At 36.9% G+C, this 25,998-nt stretch overlaps 1 protein-coding gene across 2 annotated transcripts in view; it reads left to right on the forward strand.

Moving 5' to 3' along the window:
• LOC134534086 (bifunctional 3'-phosphoadenosine 5'-phosphosulfate synthase) overlaps positions 1 to 25,998 on the forward strand; it is a 113,246-nt gene that overhangs the window by 13,652 nt on the left and 73,596 nt on the right. Inside the window, exon 1 of one of the 2 annotated variants that reach the window (XM_063372117.1) lies at positions 2,474 to 2,626. The exons of the other annotated variant lie outside the window; for it this stretch is intronic. Within the exon in view, the coding sequence (XP_063228187.1) occupies positions 2,585 to 2,626 (42 nt within the window). The 5' untranslated portion in view covers positions 2,474 to 2,584. Of the gene's footprint in view, positions 1 to 2,473; positions 2,627 to 25,998 lie in introns of those variants that run through there. 2 annotated transcript variants of the gene reach the window in all.

Raw genomic sequence — 25,998 nt, forward strand, 5'->3', positions numbered from 1 at the left:
CCTGGATCCGCTACTGTAGATATGTACAACACTTGAACTGAAAATTATTGATCTGAATAAGTTTGACTAGCAAGATTAGGTTCACATTATACTAACGTTGTACCAGCTTATAAATAACCTACCAAATACAGATAGCCAGACATGAATGGATTCGGGTCCAGTTTCGATACTACACCGTCATTACTGAATTCTCAAGATTTGAAAATACCGGTACTAGCTCAATTTGTGGTAGGGCAGGTTCTTCGGCCATTCAGGACTTCTGGGTAGGTCGGTGGATGGTCGCAGGAACGTGTAGAAAGGGACGCTGCAATAGAGTTCTAATCCACTACGACTGCCGTAGGCTACGACTCGTTGACTGGATCGGCGACACCAAAATGGTACTGAAAAACGTGGTACAAGGAAAGTTCTCACCACGAGATGACAGGAATCAGATGTAGAAGTCGCGATGCTGGAAGCACTCGCGAAACGCCTCGTATGTCGTGTTAAGGCGTATACCCTGTATTCTGAGGTAGATGAACTCAGAATTCTCCTATCTGAATACTATGTTAGCACCGTAGTATCTAACTATCGTAGCTGACACGATCTTCTTGTTTCCTTTGCGGGCACCAGGTTTCTGGCGACACATCGCAAGGGAAACGTCTTCTCTCGAACATGGCGTCTCCTCTATTTCTCCCTTTTCAACCTCAACTTCCCAGGATTGTTGTAGCAACCAGCGAGCTCGCAACTAGCAGGAAGAATACCAAGCAGTCGTAGTAAAATCCAATGTACTGTAATTAAAACTGTGTTTAACTCATGTAAAGCTTGCAGAAAAAGGAATAGGTGTCCAAAGAATAATAAATGAAGACAATAAATTATTAAACTGCTGCAATTTCCAAAGATTAAACATACTGGCTGGCCTAAGCTATCCGTGTTAGTGTGATTGCTGGTACAACTTATAATGCAAATGCATATTTCAATATAATAATCAATTTACAATAAACATGAGATAGTGAAATCAACCTGTAAACGGGTGACTGTTTACAGTGCCTGGCTTACCACCACACAATATTTACAACTGGAGGTTGGCTCGGTAGTCATCATGCTTCTAAATGTAAACCAACCAAAACTATGCAATATAACGCGTTTGGTGATAAGAAAACTGATTATCAATGTGATTCACGCGAAGATACTCAAATTAAAATTCAAAGGTGAGGAAGTTCTCATTCCGAAGATTCCTATGATCCCAACCGATATGCCCTTTGAGTTTAAACGAATTCAATTTCCGATTCGTCTTGCATTCGCCGCATGACGATTAATAAATCACAAGGCCAATCCTTAAGTGTTTGTAGTCTGAATCTAGAAAATGCATGTTTTTCTTAAGGTCAATTGTATGTGGCATGTTCACGTGCCGGCACACCATCCGCTCTATTTGTTCCTGCGCCTGATAAAACGAAAAATGTCGTATCTCACAAGGTGCTTCACTGAAGAGAATCAACCCGAGTGCAACACATACAGGAAAATACATAGCTTCAATAAAGCAAATGTCTTGCTGACACGTCATTGAATAACTTGATTTTTGTAGTTTTATTGAATTTTTAGTATTCATTTTATTACGTTAATAAAATCCTAAATTAAGTTTAGCAATAAGTTACCACGGCATTCATTGACTGTCAGGCGGTACGAAGTTCGCTGGATCAGCTAGTATATATTAAAAACGAACGACAGAGTAATAATCTAACACTAGATATTATTGTAATTGAAACAATTTTTAACGTATTTAGAACATAAACAAACATGGCTGCCAGGGGCACAAATCTGTAGGATTCGCAAGGGGAGCTCGCGGGAATTTGCAGGAGGGATGGGAAGCGAGAGTTTTGCACGTGGAGTTAACCGACACGTCATCTCTGGGTACGGTGCATGTATGTTGTATACTGTCCATATTTTGGCCTACGTGCATGCAATAGGCAGAAAACTTTTAATTAAACAGAAAGTTTTCCATAAGAGACAGTTTTGACATCAAACCCGTTTCACAGTCACGATTTTGCAAGTGCTGGTAGTTTCCCCCCTCAGCGGGGGGGAGGGGGCAAGCCCCTCTACCCTCCAACCCCCGGGAGCTACGCCCATGATGGCTACCATCGCAGCCAAGTACTCGGCTTTAATTGGTCGCAAGGCGCAACGTAAACGTAAGAGCTCAGCATTCTACGTTATCCGTCTCCGTTTTCGAGTCATTGTAGACGGTTGTAAACAGCGATTCAGCGAGACAAAAGTTTTATGGTGACGGATTAACACGAAATTATTTTTAACCTGCAAGTGGTGAAAGTTCAACGAAAATATTCCAAAAAGGAATTTACGTAACTACATGAATAGGCTCACTTGCTGTTTTTTTTCTCGTTAGGTACTATCAGGCGCCTTCTCTTGTTGATAGTTCTAAAGTTCTCGGTCCGCGCTCTAAGCCTCTCGCTGCAGCTGTGTAAGTGTTTGCACAGGCAGGCGTGCGCGTGCGTGGCGCCCTTGGTAGGCGTCGTTCTTAGCGATCGCACTGGCGCCCGGCGCCTCTGTTTCATTCCGCCGCGCGCGAAGGTTGGCATCACCGGTCGCCGTCAGCATGGACTCCTCCCCGACCGGCGGCAGGCTCGCGAAGCTACAGGTACAGTCGGTTCAGCGGCGGGCCTAGGCCTGGGGCTATGAAGTTAGCCCCCAAGAGAAAAGGAACACTTTCCCGCGAGACTCTGAAAAATTAACCCTTCAAAAAAAGGTTATAAAGCCAAAATGGAACTTAAATTACGACCATTAAAGGTAAAAACATTTTGTGACATTTCGATTTTTAAAAAAATGTTACGGGATTTTTCTTTGTAAAATGGAATTTTTGAATTTTTACATTTTGTTATAGATTTTTGCGGAATTATTTCGTATTTTTTTGTTCAAAAATTACTGTGACGTGTTTTTTTTTTATTTTAAGGAATTTAAGCCTCTAGGAGGAAAGTTAAGCCTCTGTAAGGACAATTAAGCCTCAGAACTTTTGTTGAGGGGGGGAAAAAAGAGAAATTTTCCCTCAGAACGGGATCTATTCTTAAAATAGAGACATTTTGAGGAATTTACAGTCAATTTTGATTAATTTTAATGAAATTTGTCACCAAAAATGGCCGCCGTGACGTCAGGGAGTTTGGTCATTGGCCGGCTCTCGGCTCCGGACTCTGGACCCTGCGCCAGCTCCGCCATTTAGATACTACTCACATTTATCACGAAAACAAAATAAACTGTCAGTAAGTTTATTTAAAAACATTATTTTCTTTAATAAGTGTAAACATTATGTAATTACCTGATAAAAAGAACATCGTAGCCTCCTACGCTCATAACGTTTGCGTCTTAAAAAGTTTTCGGAACACTCCCCTTCAAATATGGCCGTCGAAAACGCAAGCCAAAAAGGAAAAAAAAGTTGGAATTTGAACAATACTTGCGTTATGGTATTGCGTCTAGTTTATAAACCTGTACTCGTCAATGTGATGGATGTGAATATTCTGTTTCTCTTGCATTCTTGCGATTTCAAAACTACCCAAGATATCCGAGTGGGGTCTGCTTACGAAAAGCATTTAAGGGGATTGGTGCAGGACAAAAAACAGTCATTCGTCAGAATTTGTTGGAAATGAGCTTAAGTGTTTCATAAATGCTCGTTTATTACTACTGTATGGCCAGCGAGTACACGTCACTGAGCCTAAAATTTTTCAGCCTAAAATTAGGCTGGATGTATTTTAGGCTGAGTGACTGTAGGCTGAGTGACTATAGGCTATGTTACTTTAGGCTGGATGTATTTTAGGCTGAATGACTTTAGGCTGTACGACTTTAGGCTGAGTGACTTTAGGCTGAACGATTTTAGGCTGTGTGACTGTAGGCTGAGTTATTTTAGGCTGAATGACTTTAGGCTGTACGACTTTAGGCTGAGTGACTTTAGGCTGAGCGACTTTATGCTGAATGACTTTAGGCAGAACGAAATTCTGATCTTGGCTGTTAATGTATGTGAGCGGTTGTATTTTTAGGCTGAACGATTTTAGGCTGAATAATTTTAGGCTGAGTGACGGTTCTGATACGCAATGGCATAAAAGTTTAAGTTTTGTGCGCTTCGCATCTCATGTAGTAACATATTTTATTCCTAGGTGGCAGTACTGATACGATATATCGTAGAGGACGGTAGTGTCAGATTTCACCTGAAGATGGTGCCATGAGCACTACATTTTCGACCTTTTCATTCAGCGGCAATAACAGCTAAAGCCACAGAAATTAAACTTAAATGTATAATGAATTGGCAAGGCGAACACAACAAATATGTTGCAAATACTAAAAAGAATAATAGTAGTAATACGTTGAGAATTGCCATAGCGTTATGAAAATGTAATAATAATATACAAAACATTTCACTCAATTGGTAGAGGTCGATTCTAAATGAATGTGTGCATTAATTACAAAAATAATCTATAACCTATTTTTAATAAATAAAAAAAAAACATTTTGGCAGGTCAGTTATTTGTAGACAGTGCTATTTTGTGCCAAAAAATTAAAACCATACTGAATGGCTTGAAATTGTGTTAACAGACACATCTAGAATAAATTGTGGACGTTATATCCACCACGCTACCATTTGACACTGGCGTCCTTTTATTTCTTAATATGTTTTGTATGTGTACCTATAATTCAAAGTTTTGTAAGTATTCTATGACATGTTTAACAACAATTTTTCTTGAAGAATTGCACTAATAAGTTTTAGGGTTCGCATTGGTATATTGTAGGAAGATCTGACTTTCTTGCGACGCGATATGTGTGTCATATTACAATAATATTAAATTCTTTTGAATAATTGTGAAGTGTGCATTTTGCATGGTTTTTTGCAGTTCAAGTTCAACAATGTCAGAAAATTCGTTATCTGTGAGATTTTTTGAGTACACGTCACTGAGCGCCAGACTAAGAATACAACTTAAGACGGTACAATAATTACTGCAATACGAAATAATTAGCAACTAGACACATTTAATAATAAATTTAATAAGTCTTGTGGCAAGAAAATTCAATAACAATGTTCTTGTCACCTTATCACATAATGTGAAAATAAAATAATGAAAACTTTACGTCCAAGGAATGAACATTGGCTATCATAAACCACACATATAACAGACACAATTACCATTAAAATTGCATAGCTTTGTAGAGCTTTACAATAAATTCTTCACTAGGAATTTTACTTTTGTGAATAGTACTTGAATTATTCCCTGGGTAAATCAGTAAATAGATCAACTGAAATTCATTTCTCGGGATCTCTGGGCTAGTACATTTTAAGATATATTCGATTATACGTCAAGCACGAGTTCAGGAATACCAGTAACGTTTGAGCGATGACGTGAATTAAACTCACATATTTTAGTACAAAATACACTTCCGAAAAGTATAGGTTGACAATTTGATTAAACGAATTTTCCATGACACCCTCGTAGGCTTCTCTTGTGGTGACGCTTGACATAGTGCACTAAAGAAACTATTTAAAACTGAATTTTAAACCAATTAACACTGTATTTTTACCTCAAACTGTAGAAAACTTGTTTACTGCCAAAACTATACTGATAATAGAAGATTAAGGGCCGAATTTATAAACGACATTCGAATGACTGCCGGCAAGCCGCCGGCTGTCACCCACCCAGCGGCTTACTGGCGGCAATCCACCCTTTCCTAGTTATAAACATCTGCCATTTGACCGCCCGAAGAATGAGAGTTGGATGGCTCTTCACCTTGAAATGTGGCAACGTTGCTGTGAATTTTGTGTTTGAAATACTTCCGAACCACTCTTTTTCGATATTTTGGAAAAGGCCTTCGAAAATCATTTGCATTTTGCTTGTTATTGTTTTTGACTGTGAGCTAGGTGGCTCGAAAGTCGGAAAATAGTTTTAAGGTTATAATATGTAAATACTAGAGTATGTGTTAAACATACTGTCATTTTGAAGAAATAATGCTATTTACTTGAATATAAATAAGCGCGACGTGACGGAATACAAGAAACTTGAGGCAATTTGAATTATGAAATTTAAACATGTAAAAAGGTAAGGGTGCATTAGGATTTGTCATATTTCTACAAATTGCTTTCGTCCTATTATATATGTCCTAAAAAAATTAATTCAACAACACATATACAATAAAATTGTAGTTTGGATAATAAAATATTATCGTACACAGTCAAATGACTTACTCAACTCACGCATATTTGCTTGGATAAAGTTGTTAGTGTTAACTGAATTTAAAACCATGTTGACTAGAGATCTAACAGCAGTTGTACCTTTACCTGTTCTAAAACAAAATTGATTTTCTGATATTTAAGATGGGGAGGGAAAATCAAAAAACTACTACCCTGCGTTTTTTTTTTTTTTTTTAGCAAAAACCAAGAATAGTGGCAATGTCAGTTCAGAGTGTATCAGAAAATATGATCCATAGGCCACTCACAGTACAAAGCTCTGTTAACTCTGAACGTGCCATTAGCACAAACAACTACACAACTTAGGTCAACTACTCCATAAAGAATTGTAGTTCAACTTATGGTTGCATGTTGGAAATCTTGCACAGTAGACCTAAAATTAAAACAAAAAAAAACGTGCTTTCTATCATCTGTAGCACCAAACCTAAGCAATAATGTCAGTTTTTTTTTTTTTGGTAGAGAGGTTTAAAAATCTTCAAAAGACACCAACAGGTGGAATTGTTGGTAGTGTCAGATTTTTACTGACTAAAAACAGTCCTCTCTTTCTGCCCTTCTTTTAGGAAGGGGGCCAGACCGGAAACCGCTTTCGCATTACTTCAGCCTGAACCCAAGATACGCGACTAGGCGCTCTTCTTGGTCAGTTCTCAAGCTTCTTTGCTCTCAGAACTGCTTCGGCGTAGCTCATTATTGTCTCCCAGTTCCGCGGAGAGCTGCTCATAAGGGAAATTATGTTTCCTTGGCTCAATTTGGCTCCGACTGTTTCTTCGGCCGCTGTTCTTTCTGTCTCCCATCTGCCGCAGTGGAAGAAGGTGTGGCAGGCATCATCAGTGTTTGCTGGGCAGTATTTACACGCAGGGCTGTCTGCTAGCCCCATGCATGTCAGTAGGTAGTGTACGTAATAACCTAGTTACAGTAACGGGGTAGGATGGTTTAGGAGAGGATTGGATCCTCCCAATAAAGTGTGATTCATTAACCTTTCCTAATAATTCTTCTTGTACCATTTTTGTTTTGTCCTACTGAGCGAAAGTGGCACTTGGAAAATAATGGTTTTTATGTTAGTCATGTATTTAATCACATGGTTGTTGTATTCGAGTTTTGCAAACACTACTGATTTGCAAAACACCACCAAGAAAACATTACATCCATTGTACAATTACTTGCTTGTTACCACAATTATATTAATCGCAGTTTTACTGTCTCCAAGTTGGGTTAGCCACTCTCATAAATATTTCCACTGCTATAAGTGGTTTTTCAATTGCGGCTTATGCCCAATGTTACCCATTTCAAATATTAATACAACTGAAAATTATCACTTTTATTTATTAAAATTATGAATAAGTGTAAACACAATAACATTAAAGCTTAGTTTGACACACATAAGGTGATTAACACTGGGAAATAAGGTTGCTTACACATAACTCATATAAAATAAAATAAAATAAAAGTTATCTACATAGTTATGTTGGGCACAACCGAAAGCAAAAGTTCATTTATGGTAAATAATAATACTTAAAGTGAATTAAAAATCAACTAACTCAGTTCCCTCGGATCACACAAGAGTCTTTAAGTCGAGACTACTGGGTGAAAGTTAAGATAATTAGGTTGTGCCATGACGAAAACCAGAGGCATTAACAGGAACAATCAGTTACTAGGCCGAAACAGTTAATATAAGGGGCTCGCGGAACACAAAACTTCAGGCCTAAATACATTAAACTTTCGTACCTTATATTTCCATAGATAAAGAAAGCCCCGGTAATTAAATATTACCGTAACATTCGCCCCGGCTCAGGGGCGCAACAGCTCACTTATTCAGTGAAATATCTGCTGAAAATATAGCTGAATTCCGCGTCGGAAATGCCCGACGCGGCCACACACACCAGCCAAAAAAATGGCACACAAAACCTTCCTCTTCATTATTCTCTCAAAAATTATATCGTCAAAATTCCAACAATGCCTAAATTTTCCATTTTAAAGGTCCGCCGATCCATAGACCAATCACCTTCTCTTAATCACGTATCTTTTTCAAACATTAGAAAATTTTGTCAAAACATAGAGACATAGCTACTGCTCTGAGCAATAAACAAAACAAACTCTAGAGCTTATTACAATTGAAAGACATATAAATTTTACATAAATAAAATTACGTGAAAAGTAAACAAACACTGAAAAATATAAATAAACAATTTAAACTAAAGTTTCAGTGTTCTGTGATACTTAGTATTATCACACCATGTTATATGGTTTTGTGAAAGTAGGATTAACATCTTCTTTAAAAGATTGCACTCTGATGTTAGGTTTTGTTTACAAATACCGATACACACATATTTACAAACTGTATGACTATTTAAATTTATCACGTAGCAGTAATCAACGGGTCTGCCATGTCCCAAAAGTATCTTTTTCGTACCAGCAATTATTCCGTTTACTCGATTTGTTTGTAGAAGCTGAAATTATTTTGCATATGTCACCTAACCTCATCAGATATTTTGCCATTTTTACAAATCGAGATGTCGGATGTCCGCTGGAGGACCGCTGGCAGAGCGCCAGACCTCATCCACCCTGGAGTGGAGGTCGGTTGTTCGCCGGCGGTCAACCGACCTCCGGAAGAGGACTATAATCTACGAAACCATCGATTGCGCTGGAGGGCAGTTGGTTTGGTTGTCATTCGAATTACGTTTATAATTACGGCCCTAAGTTTCTAAGCTATTAATTAGGATGAATTGAGACATGACTACGCCCCAGCCACGTCTTCATCGGACAAGGTTCGAATCAGCAGCACGGAATTTTTGCTAACAAAGCCAAAATCTCATTTAAACTGTGCACCAAAGATATAAAAATATAGGTGACACTCAGTAAGGAAATATTTCACAAAGCAGTAATAATTCAACTGGCATAGTGATATGAGAATGTTCTAGCATAGAGAAAAACAAATAAAATATTAAATGAAATAAATAGCGTTATTTTAAAGATATAAATCAATTAATAATTCTTAAAATAAACAAACAAAAATATGTTAATATTGGTCAGTGGGTAATTAGGCTATAAGTAAATAAACAAAATACTAAACAGATAATTTTAACTAGACAAATATCAATATTACTAAACCGGATAAATAAACAACTTCTGTGAATTGATTCTTTCACAATAATTTAATTGAGTAGCATAAGTTTTAAAACTACATATAGCACTTGAAGTGCATGTTTATATGCCATTTGTGGTACATACAGAGATAGTCGAATAAGATTGTATCAAATCAAGATTTCCAAACTGACATGTTTTCCCCCGGAAAATTAACATATTATGGCAAAGATGATGAACATATAAATCTTTTTTTAAGTGTTGGTTTATGAAACTATAGCGTTTGCACATTAAGTAGAGTACTAATCAGTTATGAAGAAGCTGTTCACGCAAAAATAAGAAATTCCATCTCCAAAGGTATGGGAGTTAGATGAAATATGTTTTCAATAACTGGTTCAATATTTTTGACGCGTTATCGATACGTGATTTAAACTTAAATTGGTCACTCCAAATAATGTCATAAGATCAGTTAGTTTTATGAGTTTTTTTTTTTGAAATTCAACGTATTAGGAAGTGAAACTACTAGTCATTTTAATCTACGGTCCGAAGTTCGCACCGATTAAACGTGGGGCATTTAAAATCAAATTTTAAGATATTATTCCAAGGCAAAACATTATTACAAATTGCTACGAATATTTAACGCCAGCAAAGCCGTGGGTGGACGTGCACGCGCAGGTAGTATTCTAAAATAGGAACCGAGTTTATCTAAGTTCCCATGCAGCAAACTACAGTTGTCCGTTTGCACGTTTACTGCTGGCAATGCTGGGTAGCTTCTGGCTATGATAAATAATGGCTCTGCTAGCTTGTTAGCTATGGCCGACTTTCGAAAATACAACACTCGAAATTTCATTTATGGCCCATTGGTAGAACTCAGATTGCTGTGACTGTGAGCTGCTGCATCGGTGATGGCCCACATGCTACGCATCATGTTATAAGTGGTCCAATTTTTTTTGTGTGTACTCATGAATATATATTTACTTACCCTGCCTAATTTTTTAATTAGCTCTCCAATGTAGTAAAATCATTTTAACCGATTACACAGCTGCAGGCCTAAATCAGGTTCGTGTTGAACTTGAACTTGAGTTACGTGGCCAGCACACTCGTGTGAATATTGTTCATTGAACTTGTTCAAGGATGCTTTAATTTAAATTTAGTGTACGTGCATATTACAAAGTTCTATCATCTCACATGATACTACCAAACATGTATGAAATGGGGAGGGTACCCGAGGGCAGGTATTGTACACCGAATGCAGATTTCTGTCTGGGAGCCCGGACGCAACTACGTGCCTTGAAGGATGATATTAAATTAGGCCGTACAGCGGAGAGTTGACGGAAACAGAAGATTCCCTAGAAAACTAGCCCGCCAACGGCAACGTCCACCACGGTTCCCACTTGCGAAAAATCGGGGGCTGACTCCACCGGAGATCGAACGTGAATCGCCTTTGTGGGTAAGTGGTTTGACCACACTGACACTACTATCATCACTCACAAAATACTATTACGATGCTATGTATGAATGCAAAGTAAGATTATATTTATTTTAACTACAAAGCTATGTACAAAATGGGAATGCCCACAACTACATCTATAAACTAATCGCAAACTTTTTTTAAAATTATTGTTCACTGTTAGCATGCCTGCATATTAATTTCAGGACCGGAGGTTCGAATATTGGCACTGCTTTGAAAGTTTGAAACAGAAACAAATGGTAAGCACAACAAATAGAAAAGTAATTCAAATAGAGGCAAATATGTTGCGGGCATAGTATAGCATTGTTAAAGTTACCAAGTTCGTTTGCAAACTTAACAGAATCAGATGGTAGGCACAACAAGTAGGAGAGTATTTTAAAATGAAGCAAACGTGTTGCGGGCACTATATAGTACTGTTAAGGTTACCCAGTTTGATTGTAAACTTTTAACAGAATCAGATGGTAGTCACAACAAGTAGGATAGTATTTTAAACCGAAGCAAGCTTGTTGCGGGTACGATATAGTACTGTTAAGGTTACCCAGCTAGTTTACAAACTTTTAACAAAATCAGATAGTTTCTAGAACCAAGTTATTGTAACTGTAACGGAAAGTGATTGGTGCTGCTTGCGAAACAGTTTGTTGGCTCAGCAGTAACATGTTTAGTAATTTTTACAATACTTCGAGACAGTATTTATAATCATTTATACATTTGTAACAACAAAACTGTCTGTTCTGTCTACAGAGAATATAGTTCCTCCAACAGAAAACGCGTTACAAGATTTGGATTGTTCCTCAAACGATAGTTATTGTAATGAAGTAGGAAACAATCTGTTAATATTACTAAAGTCTTGTTGCAGGTACCATTTAAACGGATTACAGAACAGTTTTGTTGATATCTCAGTGACTATTTTTCTCAGTGGATATTTACAGACATTTTTACTGTGAGACATTTTAATGAAAAAAAACTTTCGGGTTCTATTTTATGTTTTTTCTCTCCAAACGGATTTTTAAATTATCTACGTCTCATTTGCACCATAATAGTAGACATTTGTTTCAAGTATGCAGTTTCAATTGTATAATAGATGGTCTAGCCATTTAGACAAAATAATATAAATGCATATGAAGGAGAGCAAGTGTATAATACAAAAGTAAGTTCAATTCGCAGCTTTCGCTTCCTATTTTCAGAGACTAGGGATCAGTGACATCGTCGTACAGGTAAAGCGAACCATACGCTACTGAAGTCGTCTGCACGAGGTATTCCAGTGCACAGCAATTTCGGAGCTAAACAACTCGTTCCTATGCAGTTGCTATGGTAAAATAGTACTGTGCTTCGTTGAAAGACGTTTTCGTAGACTTTTTTCATTTACCTTTATCGCAAAAAATTTTTTTGTTATATGATAACTTATTAGAAGAAGGCTATACGTAAAATTACTCAAAAATATCGTGGGTATTTGCTGTTTTGGGTAACGCATAAACATCTCCACTTTGCTTATATTACGAATTGACCACAGTTAAGGAAGATGGTTTTGTGAATATTATATTTTATATTTCTAAGATCGTAGTAGCATCTGTCTCTTACCTTCCCCCCGCAAATAACAAGGAAAAAATTATAATCACAGAAAGGTAGGTTATGAGCCTCATTACTGCTGTCAATCAATGCATTTCGTACAACAGTGTGCACACAGCAGACGTGAATTATTAACAACTATAAAGTCAAAGTATTATAAATTACATTTTACAGCTACCGTTCATTACTTCAATGGCTGTATTTTTATAATGTTTGAAGTGCCGAACAGCATTAAAGTTTACAAGAAACGATTTTATTACTAGAAAATTAATTTTAATTTATAAAGTTCGATTAGCTACGCAGATATGAACGCAACGAGAAAACTTACAAAGTAATATCTAATTAGGCCTTATTACGATACATTTCGCGAAAAGTCGCATTGTCATATTCCATCCAACATTTCCCCCCAGATTCGACTCGAAGGTTACATTTGTAGGGTCATCACATTCAGCTTGTAAAGTTTCATGAACAGTAAAGTTGTAAACGTAATTTTACCGAAAAATTTATAACATAATGGCTATTGTAGACATGATTACAATATATTTCGTGAAGCCCCATATTAAAATGTAATTCGCAATTTCCCTTAGATTGGCCCTTAAATATTCCTGGGAAATACCTTGCCCTATACAAACATATAATTGGTTTCTATCGGCTCAGGAGACAAAAAAATTGTATTGTAATACTATATATTAGGATAGTCAATTGTGTGGTGATTACCTAGTATTTTCTTTGAGCTATTTTCTCAAAACGAGAGCTACGTATAAGCACACTGACATAATTGTTTGTTCAAAGTTTCTCTTCGGCAGTTACAAACAACAATTGTCTGTATGCAAGTTTGTTTTCCACGATAATAATAATAATTTGTTTTTAAGGGAGCCGCTTGGCTTGCAACGTAATTGAAAACACGTTTTGTTCGACAGAACTATTTCACGTGCCTACATTTTGTTTACCTACAAAAAGAAAACGCACTCAAGAAGAGGGCAGAATGTAACTTTGAAGACGACACGCATGCTAAAAATATCATTTTGGAGCGCTGCAACATAGTCAAACAGGGCTTCTTCACACTGAAGTATATTTCATAAATACCAACCGGGCACAAGCAAAACTTAGATTGAAGTATGCGTTAAATTTTGCTACAAATATTTCACCAATAACATTTTACGTTAACGACTGAACGTCCCATTACAAAATGTGTCGGTCATTCCGCATACACGCCAGTTGGGAGCATTGATAACACTCAAAAGTGCTGGTGCACTCGGTACTCATAGCCGGATCAACCTTATCGCCCCATCTATTGCGAGCCTCGGAGCCCCAGCCAGGCGGCTGCCTTTAAAGTGAACAGTATATAGGTCTAGTGGACGTTTAGTAATTTTAAATTCATGTTGCCCTTGCTTTCAGTAGCCCTACTTGTTCCATCCATCTATAGTAAAATATATAAATGAAAACGTGAAAAAAAAAAATCAAACACAAGGTTTAATTCAGTAGGTTTAAGATAACTGTATTTAACTCATATTTCCATATTGAGGTTCATTAGTCAGGTAGTTGATAGCTTACATTTTCTATAGTTGATAGACGAGATAGAAATAATAATATGCAATTTCGGTAGACATGAATGCACAATGTGCATCAATAACAACTTGTCATGTGATTGGTATGCAAAGCGAAACATTGTGCACGTTTACCTAGGAATATTATGATTTCTGCGAAGCATTAAAAAGTAACTTAACCTTGTTTCTTCCAACTAAATATGGCGTACAAAAACAAAATGCAACAAATAACTGGTCCCATTACCATTAAGAAGGTTTTGTTTACATCCAGTACTGTGGATGCTAGGCCACTCAAACGGATATAACATCAGCTTCAGCATCGTTTTTCCTTTGCTGGTCTCTTCCTTCCCCACAGTTAATCATATTTAAGTTTCCCGCACCCCTTCTCAAAACTAGTGGTACACGAGCTATTGCCTGTCTGTAGCATGAAACAGGCTGGGTAAATTCCAGTGTCACTAATGTGTTCCTAAATGCCTTATCATTTCCGGTCCAAATCACCTGCTAATCCCCCCCCCCCCCACCCTAGAACTTATACTGTCGTCGTCCTACCTGAAATTTTCAGATGAGTGAGACAACACGGCACCACTAGAGTGGCGGGTTGCATTTGATATATTTGGAATTTCAGGGGATACATTACTTCCGTTGGAGCTTACGATTTTTATACAGTAAAAGTCACATATTTTGTTTTAGATGAATGTATATTCAGATAGGTATTTCGTAATATTGTATTATTATATGTTTTATACAAATTTTTTTGGTTCCAGAAAAAAGTGAAAATTTCTCATATTCTGGCTCAAGCACACAAATAACTTATTATTTTTAAAATTTTTTAAATATATCTCTCAATAGTATGCATAATGAACTTGTAAACTACTAAAAATTACTAAATTACATCGATCGGCTACTGAAATAATACCTACAAGAGATGTCATATATTTCAACTTTGAGTGCCTGTTATGAGAAAACTATAAGTTATAGTGAAAATCGGTTTTGCAGAGAAACTTGTACGTATGAGGCCAATACAAAGACAAAATAATATGATATAAATGAATTTGGGCCTAACACCCTTAATAATCCTGACAACTAACCATTCGGAAAAGTATCCGCTGAGTCCGTGCAGTTGACTCATTTACTCGTCACTATATGGCAGATGTAAATCTTAGGCCGGCCGCACACCGGATACGGCGCGGCACGGCACGGCGCGGCGAGACGTTTTGCCTTGCCGCGCCGCGCCCGATGGTTAAGAGCAGCACGCGGCGCGGCACGGCGCGGGAAAGCAATTTGAGCAGACGCTCAGTGGATTGAAGAATTCAGACAAGTGAACTTGTGTGTTTGATAGATTGATACATATTTCGTGAAATCAGTTTTCAGTCTGTGACACGTGAAAATGAACGCAGAAGAAGAAGAGGCGACTGTAATAGCGTTGTGGTACTTCCTAAAGTCAATAGATGATTCCCCCAAGAGACAAATCTGGGTGCATCCTATCAATGAAAGACGTAACATAAAACTGTTTATTGCTGAGCTAAGAGCAGATCCGGAAAAGTTTTATAATTATTGTCGTATGAAACCGGCAACGTTTGATTTCATTCTTGGATTAATTTCTCCATCCATCCAAAAACAAAACACCAACTATAGGCTGAGCATAACTCCAGAAGAACGACTACTGATCACATTAAGGTAAGATTATTTTTATTAACTGCACATTATTCAATTTGTTAACTATAATTCGTTCATGTAGTATCCCCTAAAAAACAAATAATTACTTAAAATGTATAAAATAACCTGTGACAACCTCGGGTAGTAAAATGCCAGGTTTCAAACGTTACAAATGCTATTTTTATTGAGAAAACAATACAAAATATTTGTGGTCAATCATGGAAATTGATGATATTGTTCACCGTGAGTTGTACCATCATTATAGTTTACGCCATGCAACTGGTTAATCAGAGGAAAGAACTGATGGTTCAACGTTGAGCTTGAGGACGAAGCCACTGAAGCAGGGGACGGAGTGTAGCGACTCTGCTCACTATCTTGATCCTCCAACAGGCTATGCAATTTTGCCATGACCGATGATTTGAAGAGGCGTTGTCTTTTTGGAGAAAGCGTTTCGGCTTCGGACACTAAACTTTTAAAAAATGTTAACATTGCACTATCAGAATTTTCCTCTCCAGCTTTACGTTTTTCTGTGACAGTTTTTAGGTATTCCACCATTGGTGCAGCCACTATATCTGCTGTAGTTCTTCTTTGTTTTTTTGAGGGGTTAAAGTTGTTTTGCTTTTCAATAAGTGGTTGAGGATCGTCTTCAACCTCTCCCTGTTCTTGTGATTCGTTTAATATGTCTTGGGTCACATCGGTGTTATTTTGCAAAAAGTCATCTAAACTACCTGTCATTTTCCGCGTAGTACCAATCCAAGGTTGGAGGAAGCTCATAGCATCAAATAAGTGCCACTTTTTCTTTTGTTGCTTGGAACCACTGGGTGTCTTTTTCAACTCCTTTACGTATCTAACGTATGAGCCACGTAGATTGGTCCACTTTTTCTTGCATGTGTTACCTAAAAAGAAACCAGAAGTTACGAAAGAGCACTAAATAAAATAAAAGTGGTAAACTTATTTTCCATACTGAAACAAATCAATTCCACATCTTAACAATATTATTTGTAATATTTAATTGTGGGAAAAATTGTAAGCAACTCTATTATCTTGTCCTTTTTTACAGATTTATTGCAACCGGTGATCGGTTCCAGTATATGCATTTCAACCATCGAGTTGGCGCTACTACTGCAGGAAAGATTGTAGCAGAAACATGTACTGCCATTTGGTCCGTAATGTCTCCAATGTTCCTAATGACTGATCCATCACCAGAGAAGTGGAAGGAAATATCAGTGAGGTTTGAAGAGCTATGGAATTTTCCAAATTGTTGCGGTGCTATTGATGGCAAGCACGTACGCATTGAAGCCCCATGGAATAGTGGCTCATTATTCTTTAATTACAAATCATACCACTCTATTATTCTACAAGCTATTGTTGACGCGGAAGGTAAATTTGTAGCAGTCGATGTTGGAGAAGCTGGAAAACACAGTGATGGAGGTGTATTTAATTCTTCAACATTTGGTCGTTTGTTTAACGATAAAAAACTGAACTTACCAAAGCCCAAAACTTTATTTAAGACAAAGACAACTGATTTTCCCTATGTCTTTGTTGCAGATGAAGCCTATGCCCTCAGCAGACACATGATGACCCCCTTCAACAAGAATTCTTTGACACGAGAACGAAGGATATACAACTATAGACAATCTAGAGCACGTAGAATTGTTGAATGTGCTTTCGGTATGATGGCGAAGAAATTTCGTGTTTTCGAATTGGCTATGTTAACTCATCCAGATAAGACAAAAATCATTGTGTTAGCGTGTTGCGTTCTCCACAATGTAATTAGAGTAAAAGAGGGTACTATGAGTCAGGTGTATGACGAAATGATGAACATTGAAGTTGAGTGTGACAATAAACAAGAGACTTCGAGGGCAAGAGCAGCTAAAGCTGCTTACAACATCAGAGAGAACTTTAAAGAATACTTCAACACTGAAGGTTCAGTACCATGGCAAGACCAAATGGCTTTTGTATAAACAACATGATTTGTTATTGACTGTATTATGTATAGAAGATGTGTTAAATAAAGTATGACTATTTCTGAATGAATTAATGTTGCTGTTATTTTATTCTTAATGTCTTACAATATGCAGTAAGTTTCATCAATATCGGTCAATAAACATACTTAAATTTTGAATTTCGGTAGCCACAATCGATTTTCGGCCGTTATTTTGGATTTTGGCAGATTGAATTTTGAAATTTCAAAAGAAATTACATCATATTCGTTTTAGCGACCAAAAATACAGCGTGAAACATAGTTTCATCAAAATCGGTCAACAAACAACAAATATTGTTTTTTTTTGCCGCCATATTGGTTTTTTGAAAACTAGGGTCACTAAAAAAGATATTGTTTTATGTCGTAAATAAGTGTTAGGGTTTACAAGTGTGAGCGCTCAGTTTGGTAAAATTTTGCCGCTTTATTTATTGAGGAACCTAAAACTCACAGTAGTATCAAAATTAACATGTAATCTTAAGGATGCAAGGGTATTTTCAGCCCCACATAACAGCCCGCACTATAAAAATGTTCAATTTTGTGATTTTTTTTCCAGTCCAAATATAGAGGAGAACCCACATTTCAAATTTCAAGTTTTTACGATATCGGGAAGTGGGTTATTTTTAATTGTTTCAGTGATTTTAAGGTGATGTTTTCTTGTAGTGACGTCATAAAACTGGCCGCTATCTTAAAACGGACGAGAGAAAGTAAAAGTCTTATATCTACATCGATCCGCTTAGGTATAAGGAACATACATGCAACAAAATATAAAAATCGGTCAACGCGTTTAGCCGTTATCGTAGGACAAAGAGACAGACAGACAGACAGACAGAAGTTTCTTGTAGCCATTTTTGGCCTATGCAACAATAACAAGTGCTAATATTAGGCCTAGCTTAAAACTTACAGGGAAAATTCTTAGCTTATTTCGTTGTTGAACTATCTTACTATTAAAATACTCGCACAACAGATAGTACTAAAGACAGGCGTATAACAACATTTACCTGGTACACTCAGCTCTTTGCCAATGTCGTTCCAAATTTTTGAGATGACGTCCACATTATGGTGTTCCTTTAACGATGTATTGTAAATTGGTGGGTTGTTTTGTACATAAAACAACAACCTGTCAACATCAACACTAGTAACTGCATCAACATCATCCTCCTGGCTTGCCATTTTCGTTTGACAGACAAACAACTGCTACACGCCACTACCACTGCCTCTCAACTACGATTCTCGCGCATGCGCAGAACGCTTTGCATCAAGCCTCTTGCCCGAAAGACGAAACTTGACAAGGCAGTACAAGGCGCCTTGCGGCGCCGCCTCGCCGCGCCATGCCGTGCACGATGCAGTGTGCGGCACCTCCATTGATAGCAATACAAACCACATCGCATGCGGCGCCTTACGGCAAAACGCCGCGCCGTGCCGTGCCGCGCCGTATCCGGTGTGCGGCCGGCCTTAGCTGTATGCGAGTAGATGCGGATGCAGATGACGTCCTCGCCAATACCATATTTCCCCCCTGACACGAACAAGCGCCACACAACATTACATATTTCTAAATCTCGCTGGTAAAAATGCTCCAATGTGAGTGTTGCTGGAGACGGCCAGTGATTGTATCATAATTAAAACACATCCGCATTGACTGGCTGCGACGCCTGACTTAATGGCTAGCAGTCGTAATCAGGTGAACTGTATTAAGGCGGGTGGCCTGTGCGTTGGCTGAAAGCGTGTCCCAGATATCCTGGTTACCGCAGTCAGCTATTTAAACTTGAGTTATTCTCACTATATTTGCGAAAACACAGTGCGTAGCTCTGTACCTAGGAAGCCCGGATAATGTGATGGCTTGTCTGGTATCGTATGAAGTATGCAAAAAGTGCTCTTTTTTTAAATATAAAAGTAAACCAATAATAAATTATATCAAATATAGTAATTTGTTAATTTGTTTAGCTCGCCGAATATACTACTTCTTATACTCTAGAATATAGTTAAGGAAGGGATTTTGATCGTATTGAGCAGAACATACTTATAGTTTGTATTGCGATATATCTTGTATGAATTACTTACAAATTATTTCAACAAATAAAGAAAAACATACAAATAATTACATTTTCCGAATATTCTTGTCCGTTTGAGTGTATTTGTTTCTGTTTTAATACCTCAGCAGTATAGCAAATGCATTGTTCGATATATATATAGACTATATATTAGTATATATATTTAATTAAAGGAAACAATAACCACAAAATAAGATTGTCGAATGAATATTGATCTCAAGTGATTTCACATAACATATTGTTCGTCTGGATCTGAAAAGCAGCCCATTAATATTACCTTTCCAAGTGGTTGATATAATTAGATGAAATCGGAAATCAGCGTACACTAAAAATGCCAATAAATCTAGGCTTTTTTTAGATGACTTCAACCAAATACTACTCGTATCACCAGAAATTCCCAAATGTTGTGTCACTATAGTTACTTATTGCTGTCATGTGATTATTTCATACATGGACATAGTAAAAAAACAAACCCTTACTTTATTTAAATTACTTTAAACTTTCACTCGGCTGATGCCAAGTTATCATTACATACGCCGGTCAGATACACATTGAAACTATCATCATTTAAAACACACACCGTGTTTTAATTATTATTTTTGTAGATTAGTACATTCATATTTAGAAGCGTTCAATTGGGAAGTCACAGGCCTATATCGTCATTTGTTCAGCGATGGTTGCGATGTGGTCTTTAACTTAATTCTGAAATACACAAAAAATCGTACAGCATTTTTGCCGTACACGCCACCGTTTTCGAAAAAATTAATGCATTTTGTTCGCGTCGTGAATTGTCCATACTTTTGTAATTTAAATGATAGAAACAAGCTTTTTCGGTGTTTTAATATTCACATATTGTTTTAAAATATATTTTCATTTCAAATTAAAAATTTAACTATTATAAGTTTTTATTAATTTTTTTAATGTTTTTGTAGGTTTTGCGTGCTTTCCGGCATTCTGGAGCGTTCAATACTCCACAGCTTTGGTTCAAATAATGGAGATTTTGTGCTCCACAAGTCGTTCAAAATCGTTGCACTTGCCAACATCCATCGCAAAGCAGACATGAAAAAGGTTATGTAGGGTGATGTTCTGATTACAAACTAGCTGCAAAGTTATCTTTTTAATTAAGTTTTCATGAACAAACTGTTCTAAAAATGTGAAATCTGAAATTTAAAAATGGGCTATGTCTATAGAAATAATAACTGAACAATTACAATCGGCTTATGCATTTAACAACATATGCATAATAAACAAACTTGACGAAGAACGGTTTATACAGTAAGTATTGCTTATTTGTTTATGAATACTTGAGAAATAAGTACTTATGTCTTATAGTGACTATGAAATCACAATAAGTTGTACTTCAACAAGTATTACTTCATGAAGTATTACTTTAAAGCATTCGAATAAGTAATACTTATTTATTGTACTGTGAAATGAAAACAACGCAGTTCACTATGAATTCCGCCCTAACTGTCCTAGGCGCGAATCCCGGTTATTGAAATGCGTTGCAATCGGACATTGCAGTTCTTTCTTGAATCAGGTAAACAAAATTGCTTCCTCCCGCCACCCTCTCGTTTCTCGGAAAATCCACAGCTATGGCAAGCGTTAACCTTTCTTCCCCTTCATTTGTTAACATTCCTCAGAGAGCGAAGCCAAGATTAGCCTTGACTTTTTTCTATCCATCCCCTGGCATCATTTCGCATTATTTGATGGCAAGAGTGCTATTTCCTTATTTCGTGCTCTCGCATTCTGAATTGGGACAATGCGATATCTAAGCAATGTTAGTATGCATTTAAAACACATGATACGCGCAAAAAATGTATGCACAAATTAAAATAAATTACAACTGCAATGCTTTGTTGCATTGAAATATTGTGATGTCTCAGCACCATTTTTAACATTTCCACCGTTTGCAATAACCACGTTCTACAAATATAAACAATATAGCGGATGGCAGAGAGTACGAGAGAGTGCAGCAAGTATATAGCATCGCTTTCTCTGGTACTCTCGCTCTTTCGCACTCTCTCAGCGCATTATCGAGACGGCCAGAGTGCTCTGTACGATGAATAAATGTCGTAGAAACCTGAGCACGACAGAGCACTCTAAACCAATTGAGACACGACCTGACACACGCCCTAATATATGCAATTTGCTTGCTCACTAAATAATTGACAAAATATCCGGTCATTATCAAGTTGTTATATAGTCATTAATATAATATTGTTTATCGTACTACCAAGCAATGTTATATTTATATGCACTTTTCATATTATCACATTTAGAAAACGCAGATTTTTTTTACATGTCTTTTCGTCCTTACAGCTGCAGCTTTTTGTGAAAAAAAAATTGTTAACATGTTTACCACGTGATTTCTCATACTATGCAGCCCTGCCATATTCAGTAATTTATTTGGTTTGTTGTTAGTTAACAAATTTCGGTTCAACGTAGCTGGAAGAATGTTAGCTCTACTATGTAAATAGCTAATACTGGCCGTGCATGCTACCCTTGATAGCAACCCAGAGGTATGCGAGTCAGGTACCGGCCTAGCGTGTTAGATAACCTGCAGAAAACGAAGAAACGTAATACATCAACGTAACAATTTATTTACAGTAGCCTATGTGACGAGAGGCCGCGGTTGGTTACAGGATACTGCGCTCATCTTCTGGCACGTTTTGTTGTTGACTGCCTTACATTAACGTTTTCTATATATCAATTATCAACGAATACTACACTAAAAAAGTCTTGATTTTGCTTTGCTTAGCTGTTATCACCATCAAACAACTGTACTCCATCCCATACTTTTACGTTTCCGAAATCTTGTAGAATTATATAGGCTATAATATATATTAATCTTGTAGAAATTATATATATACATAAATAAAATTAATCCTTTACAGACAAATGCGTACTAAGATATGCTGTAAACGTAAAAAAATACTACACTTATTGTCAGTGGCCTGCGCGTAGACGTGCGAGGCACTCAGTACGGATGTATAGCGTTTGTGCGCCTGAAGGTCTCGAATATGCTAAATAATTCTAGCCGGTTGCTTTCAAAACAGTAAGAAAATACTTATGTTACTCTCCTACCACTTCGTTTTCTCCATAAATAATGTTTAGTAGTACATTCTTGACCTGTTAGTGAAACGGTTTTCGGTTTTATATTTGTGTGATTTTACCAACGTCTGTATCATTTCGACGGCGCGACTTTAACAACATCTTAAATTTTTATTATAATTTTTAAAATTTATGTTTCTTTTAATAAGCAATTTTACATTAAATGTTGGCACATTGCATTTGCTTTCATCTATCAATAACAGTATCTTCTATTTTTACATAAATACTGCCAACAGTATACACATGAAGCCACCACCTACCGTGCTTTTATGAACACGATGGCATGGCACTTACCATCAGAATTATAAATAATCAGACAGTTTTGTAGGAGCAGAAAATTTATAGTGTGTTAACTTGGTTTGACAAGCAATAACGATGTCACAAATCTATGCTTGTACTGTACAAATGAAACGATATTCTATACTTCAAAAAGCTTAAAAAAATTGCCATAACTCTGACTTAATTTGCAGTTCAACACAATTCTGTCAAAAAATCGTTTTATATTCACTATGATAGTAATAATGGGAGCAGAGATAAACATAACAGTTACAATAATATAATTGCACCCAAACCATGTTCTAATGAGAAAAACAATATTTATTGATTTCGTTTAATATATTGATTTATTTTGCTGTTTGCTACAAAACACGTGGACAATAAGTTACATGAACGACAAAAGAGTTACCACGAATTCAATCGTATCCTGTATCTTAGCAACAATTACTCACTTTTTTTAATTGATACCTTCTGAATAACGATTTTTTTTCTCTCGTGATGTATTTCAAGGCCATCTTTTTATTTACTTCGTATTTATATGCAAAGTGATGTGGTAATTTATCCAGTTCCTAGACAGTATCTTTATATATACACGCAGAATAAAAATTTAAATAGTCACATAATTTTCCGTGGGCTTGGATGCACAAGTATAGTAGAATAACAGCTTTAAAAAAAAAACTAAAGGTTTACTAGGAATTCCCCCGGCCAAGCTGTTATGTAGAATTTCTGCTGTATTGACTAGCTGTCAAAGGGAGGAATGGCCGGGGACCCAGACGTTATTCCCGACTTTTACTAGCTTTAAGAATGGCAACATGGTAGGTCGCGAAATAAGTTGTAGATCTCATCGCACCCTTGACATTGCCAACACGCCCCAGCGGATTTTTCCGAAGATGGCAGGTACCTAACGCCGTTAATGTTTCAAAAATGCCGAAAAACTAATAGCGTCACATACACATGCCATCACAAATAGGAAATAACAAGTATCCATCATACATTATTAATGGCAGGGATTCGGGAAGTTGTAAATCATTCGAAATACTAATCCCGGACTTCACAGCTCTATAACTGGCGTAATTGGTGCCATAACAAAATTTAAGTATGGTACACAAAGCATAGAGGTAATATACATGTGGATGATATCAAGACAACTTTTTATCAAAATGTTAACATAGTTGTGTCGTAATAAAAAATATTTAACATAAAAAAATTACGTAAATAGGATAATAATGAAAATCGAGAAATTTTAAAATTTTACATGTTGCATTACGTTCATAAAAATAAATATTTCAGAGCGTACGATCTCAGTCATAGTTTCGTTTAAGTAATGCTATTAATAGCGATATAAATACAACATATTTTTACAATAAAAACCCCAATATAAAGTGTCAAAAAATCCGCAATTATACAAATGAAAACTTACTCGAAAAAACTGAGAAACAGATTTGTGATATGTAAGCGATTAATCAGTGCTTACAATAAGAAGTTTATATTAAATGCATTTGCAGGCAACACATTCTTTGTTCTACTGTTCATTTTTGATGTTCTTCATTAAGAGATTCTGTTAAGAGAAGAAAAACCAAGAAATTTCACTTCTATGCGGTCCATCGTTTGCCATATTAAAAAGGAACACAGTCTGTCGCCCAAGGTACTCACTTGCTATCATGTCGGAATTTTTATATGTAGGCTACGATAAGTATAATAGTAATGCCTAAAAGATAACAGTACGATAAATAATATTGTTTTAAAAATTTAGTGTACAGTCGTACTAAAATAGAACTATGGCCAATACCATAAAAACTCGTCCACGTACCAAAGTTTTCGTACAGTATATACGCTGTCATGCTCTTTACTTTGTTACCGAATTTGTGATAAACTTGAATATTTGTTAGTATGTTACGATTATGTTTATAATTCCTTGATAATAAAATTTAATATTTACACGTTCTTTTATTGAGTTACCCCTATATTATTATGTATGTGTAAAAACGTGGAAAAATTTCACAAATAAATTGTGTAAAGCTTGTGTTCACAGTTCGATATTGACTGCTTCCAACATTATTATTTTAGGTTTAAGAAAATATAGAAGCTAAATACAAATTTTTAGTGATTTTTATATATGGTATATTATACTGAAGTAACTCCTGTCATTATTTCTTCGGCTCGAATTTAATCCTATTTCATGCATGCAAACATATGAGCACATGCTGCTTATCATCATTCTGTGGGTTCCCCAATCCCTTACCAGATGTCAGACATTTTGCTTTGCATCTCGAGAGTTAGGTTTCGAGAATAGTTCCAACACTGCTGCCTAGATGGCACTACAATCACTGAGCGTTTGTAATAAAAAATAACGGTTTTACAGCAGTCAGATACTTAAAACATAAGACTTAAACATTTTAGGCTGAACAACTTTAGGCTGAACGACGTTAGGCTGAGTGACTTTAGGCTGAGTGACTTTAGGCTGAACGACTTTAGGCTGAGTGACTTTAGGCTGAGCGACTTTATGCTGAATGATTTTAGGCTCTACGACTTTAGGCTGAATGATTTTAGGCTAAGCGACTTTAGGCTGAACGATTTTAGGCTGTGTGACTTTAGGCTGAATGACTTTAGGCTGAATGACTTTAGGCTGAATGACTTTAGGCTGAATGACTTTAGGCTGAGTGATTTTAGGCTTAATGACTTTAGGCTGTGTGACTTTAGGCTGAATAGTGTTTCAGAGAGGGTTTTAGGCTGAACGATTTTAGGCTAAGTGGTGGCAGTCCTGGCCAGCCAGCACGTATATAAGCTAGCGGGTGAGATTTGGCAAGTTAGTGGCGAGAGAGCTTCTGTGAGGGGAGGTTGTCGAATGTTGCAGCTCTGAGGCCTGCCATCTAGCGGGAATCTTTCGAAGGTCTTCCACAATATCGCCTTTCTCTCTTTCTCTCTCTCTCTCTCTCCAACACGGACACCCAACCAGCTCTTATCTTCGCTTCCCATCTCGCCCTATCCTTCATTCTCGGATCAGGTAGCCGCCCTTCCCCGCGTAGACTTTCATGTTACTCCAGGAAACC

The sequence above is a fragment of the Bacillus rossius genome, chromosome 7, assembly GCF_032445375.1.
Source record: "Bacillus rossius redtenbacheri isolate Brsri chromosome 7, Brsri_v3, whole genome shotgun sequence".
NCBI classification, from domain to species: domain Eukaryota; kingdom Metazoa; phylum Arthropoda; class Insecta; order Phasmatodea; family Bacillidae; genus Bacillus; species Bacillus rossius.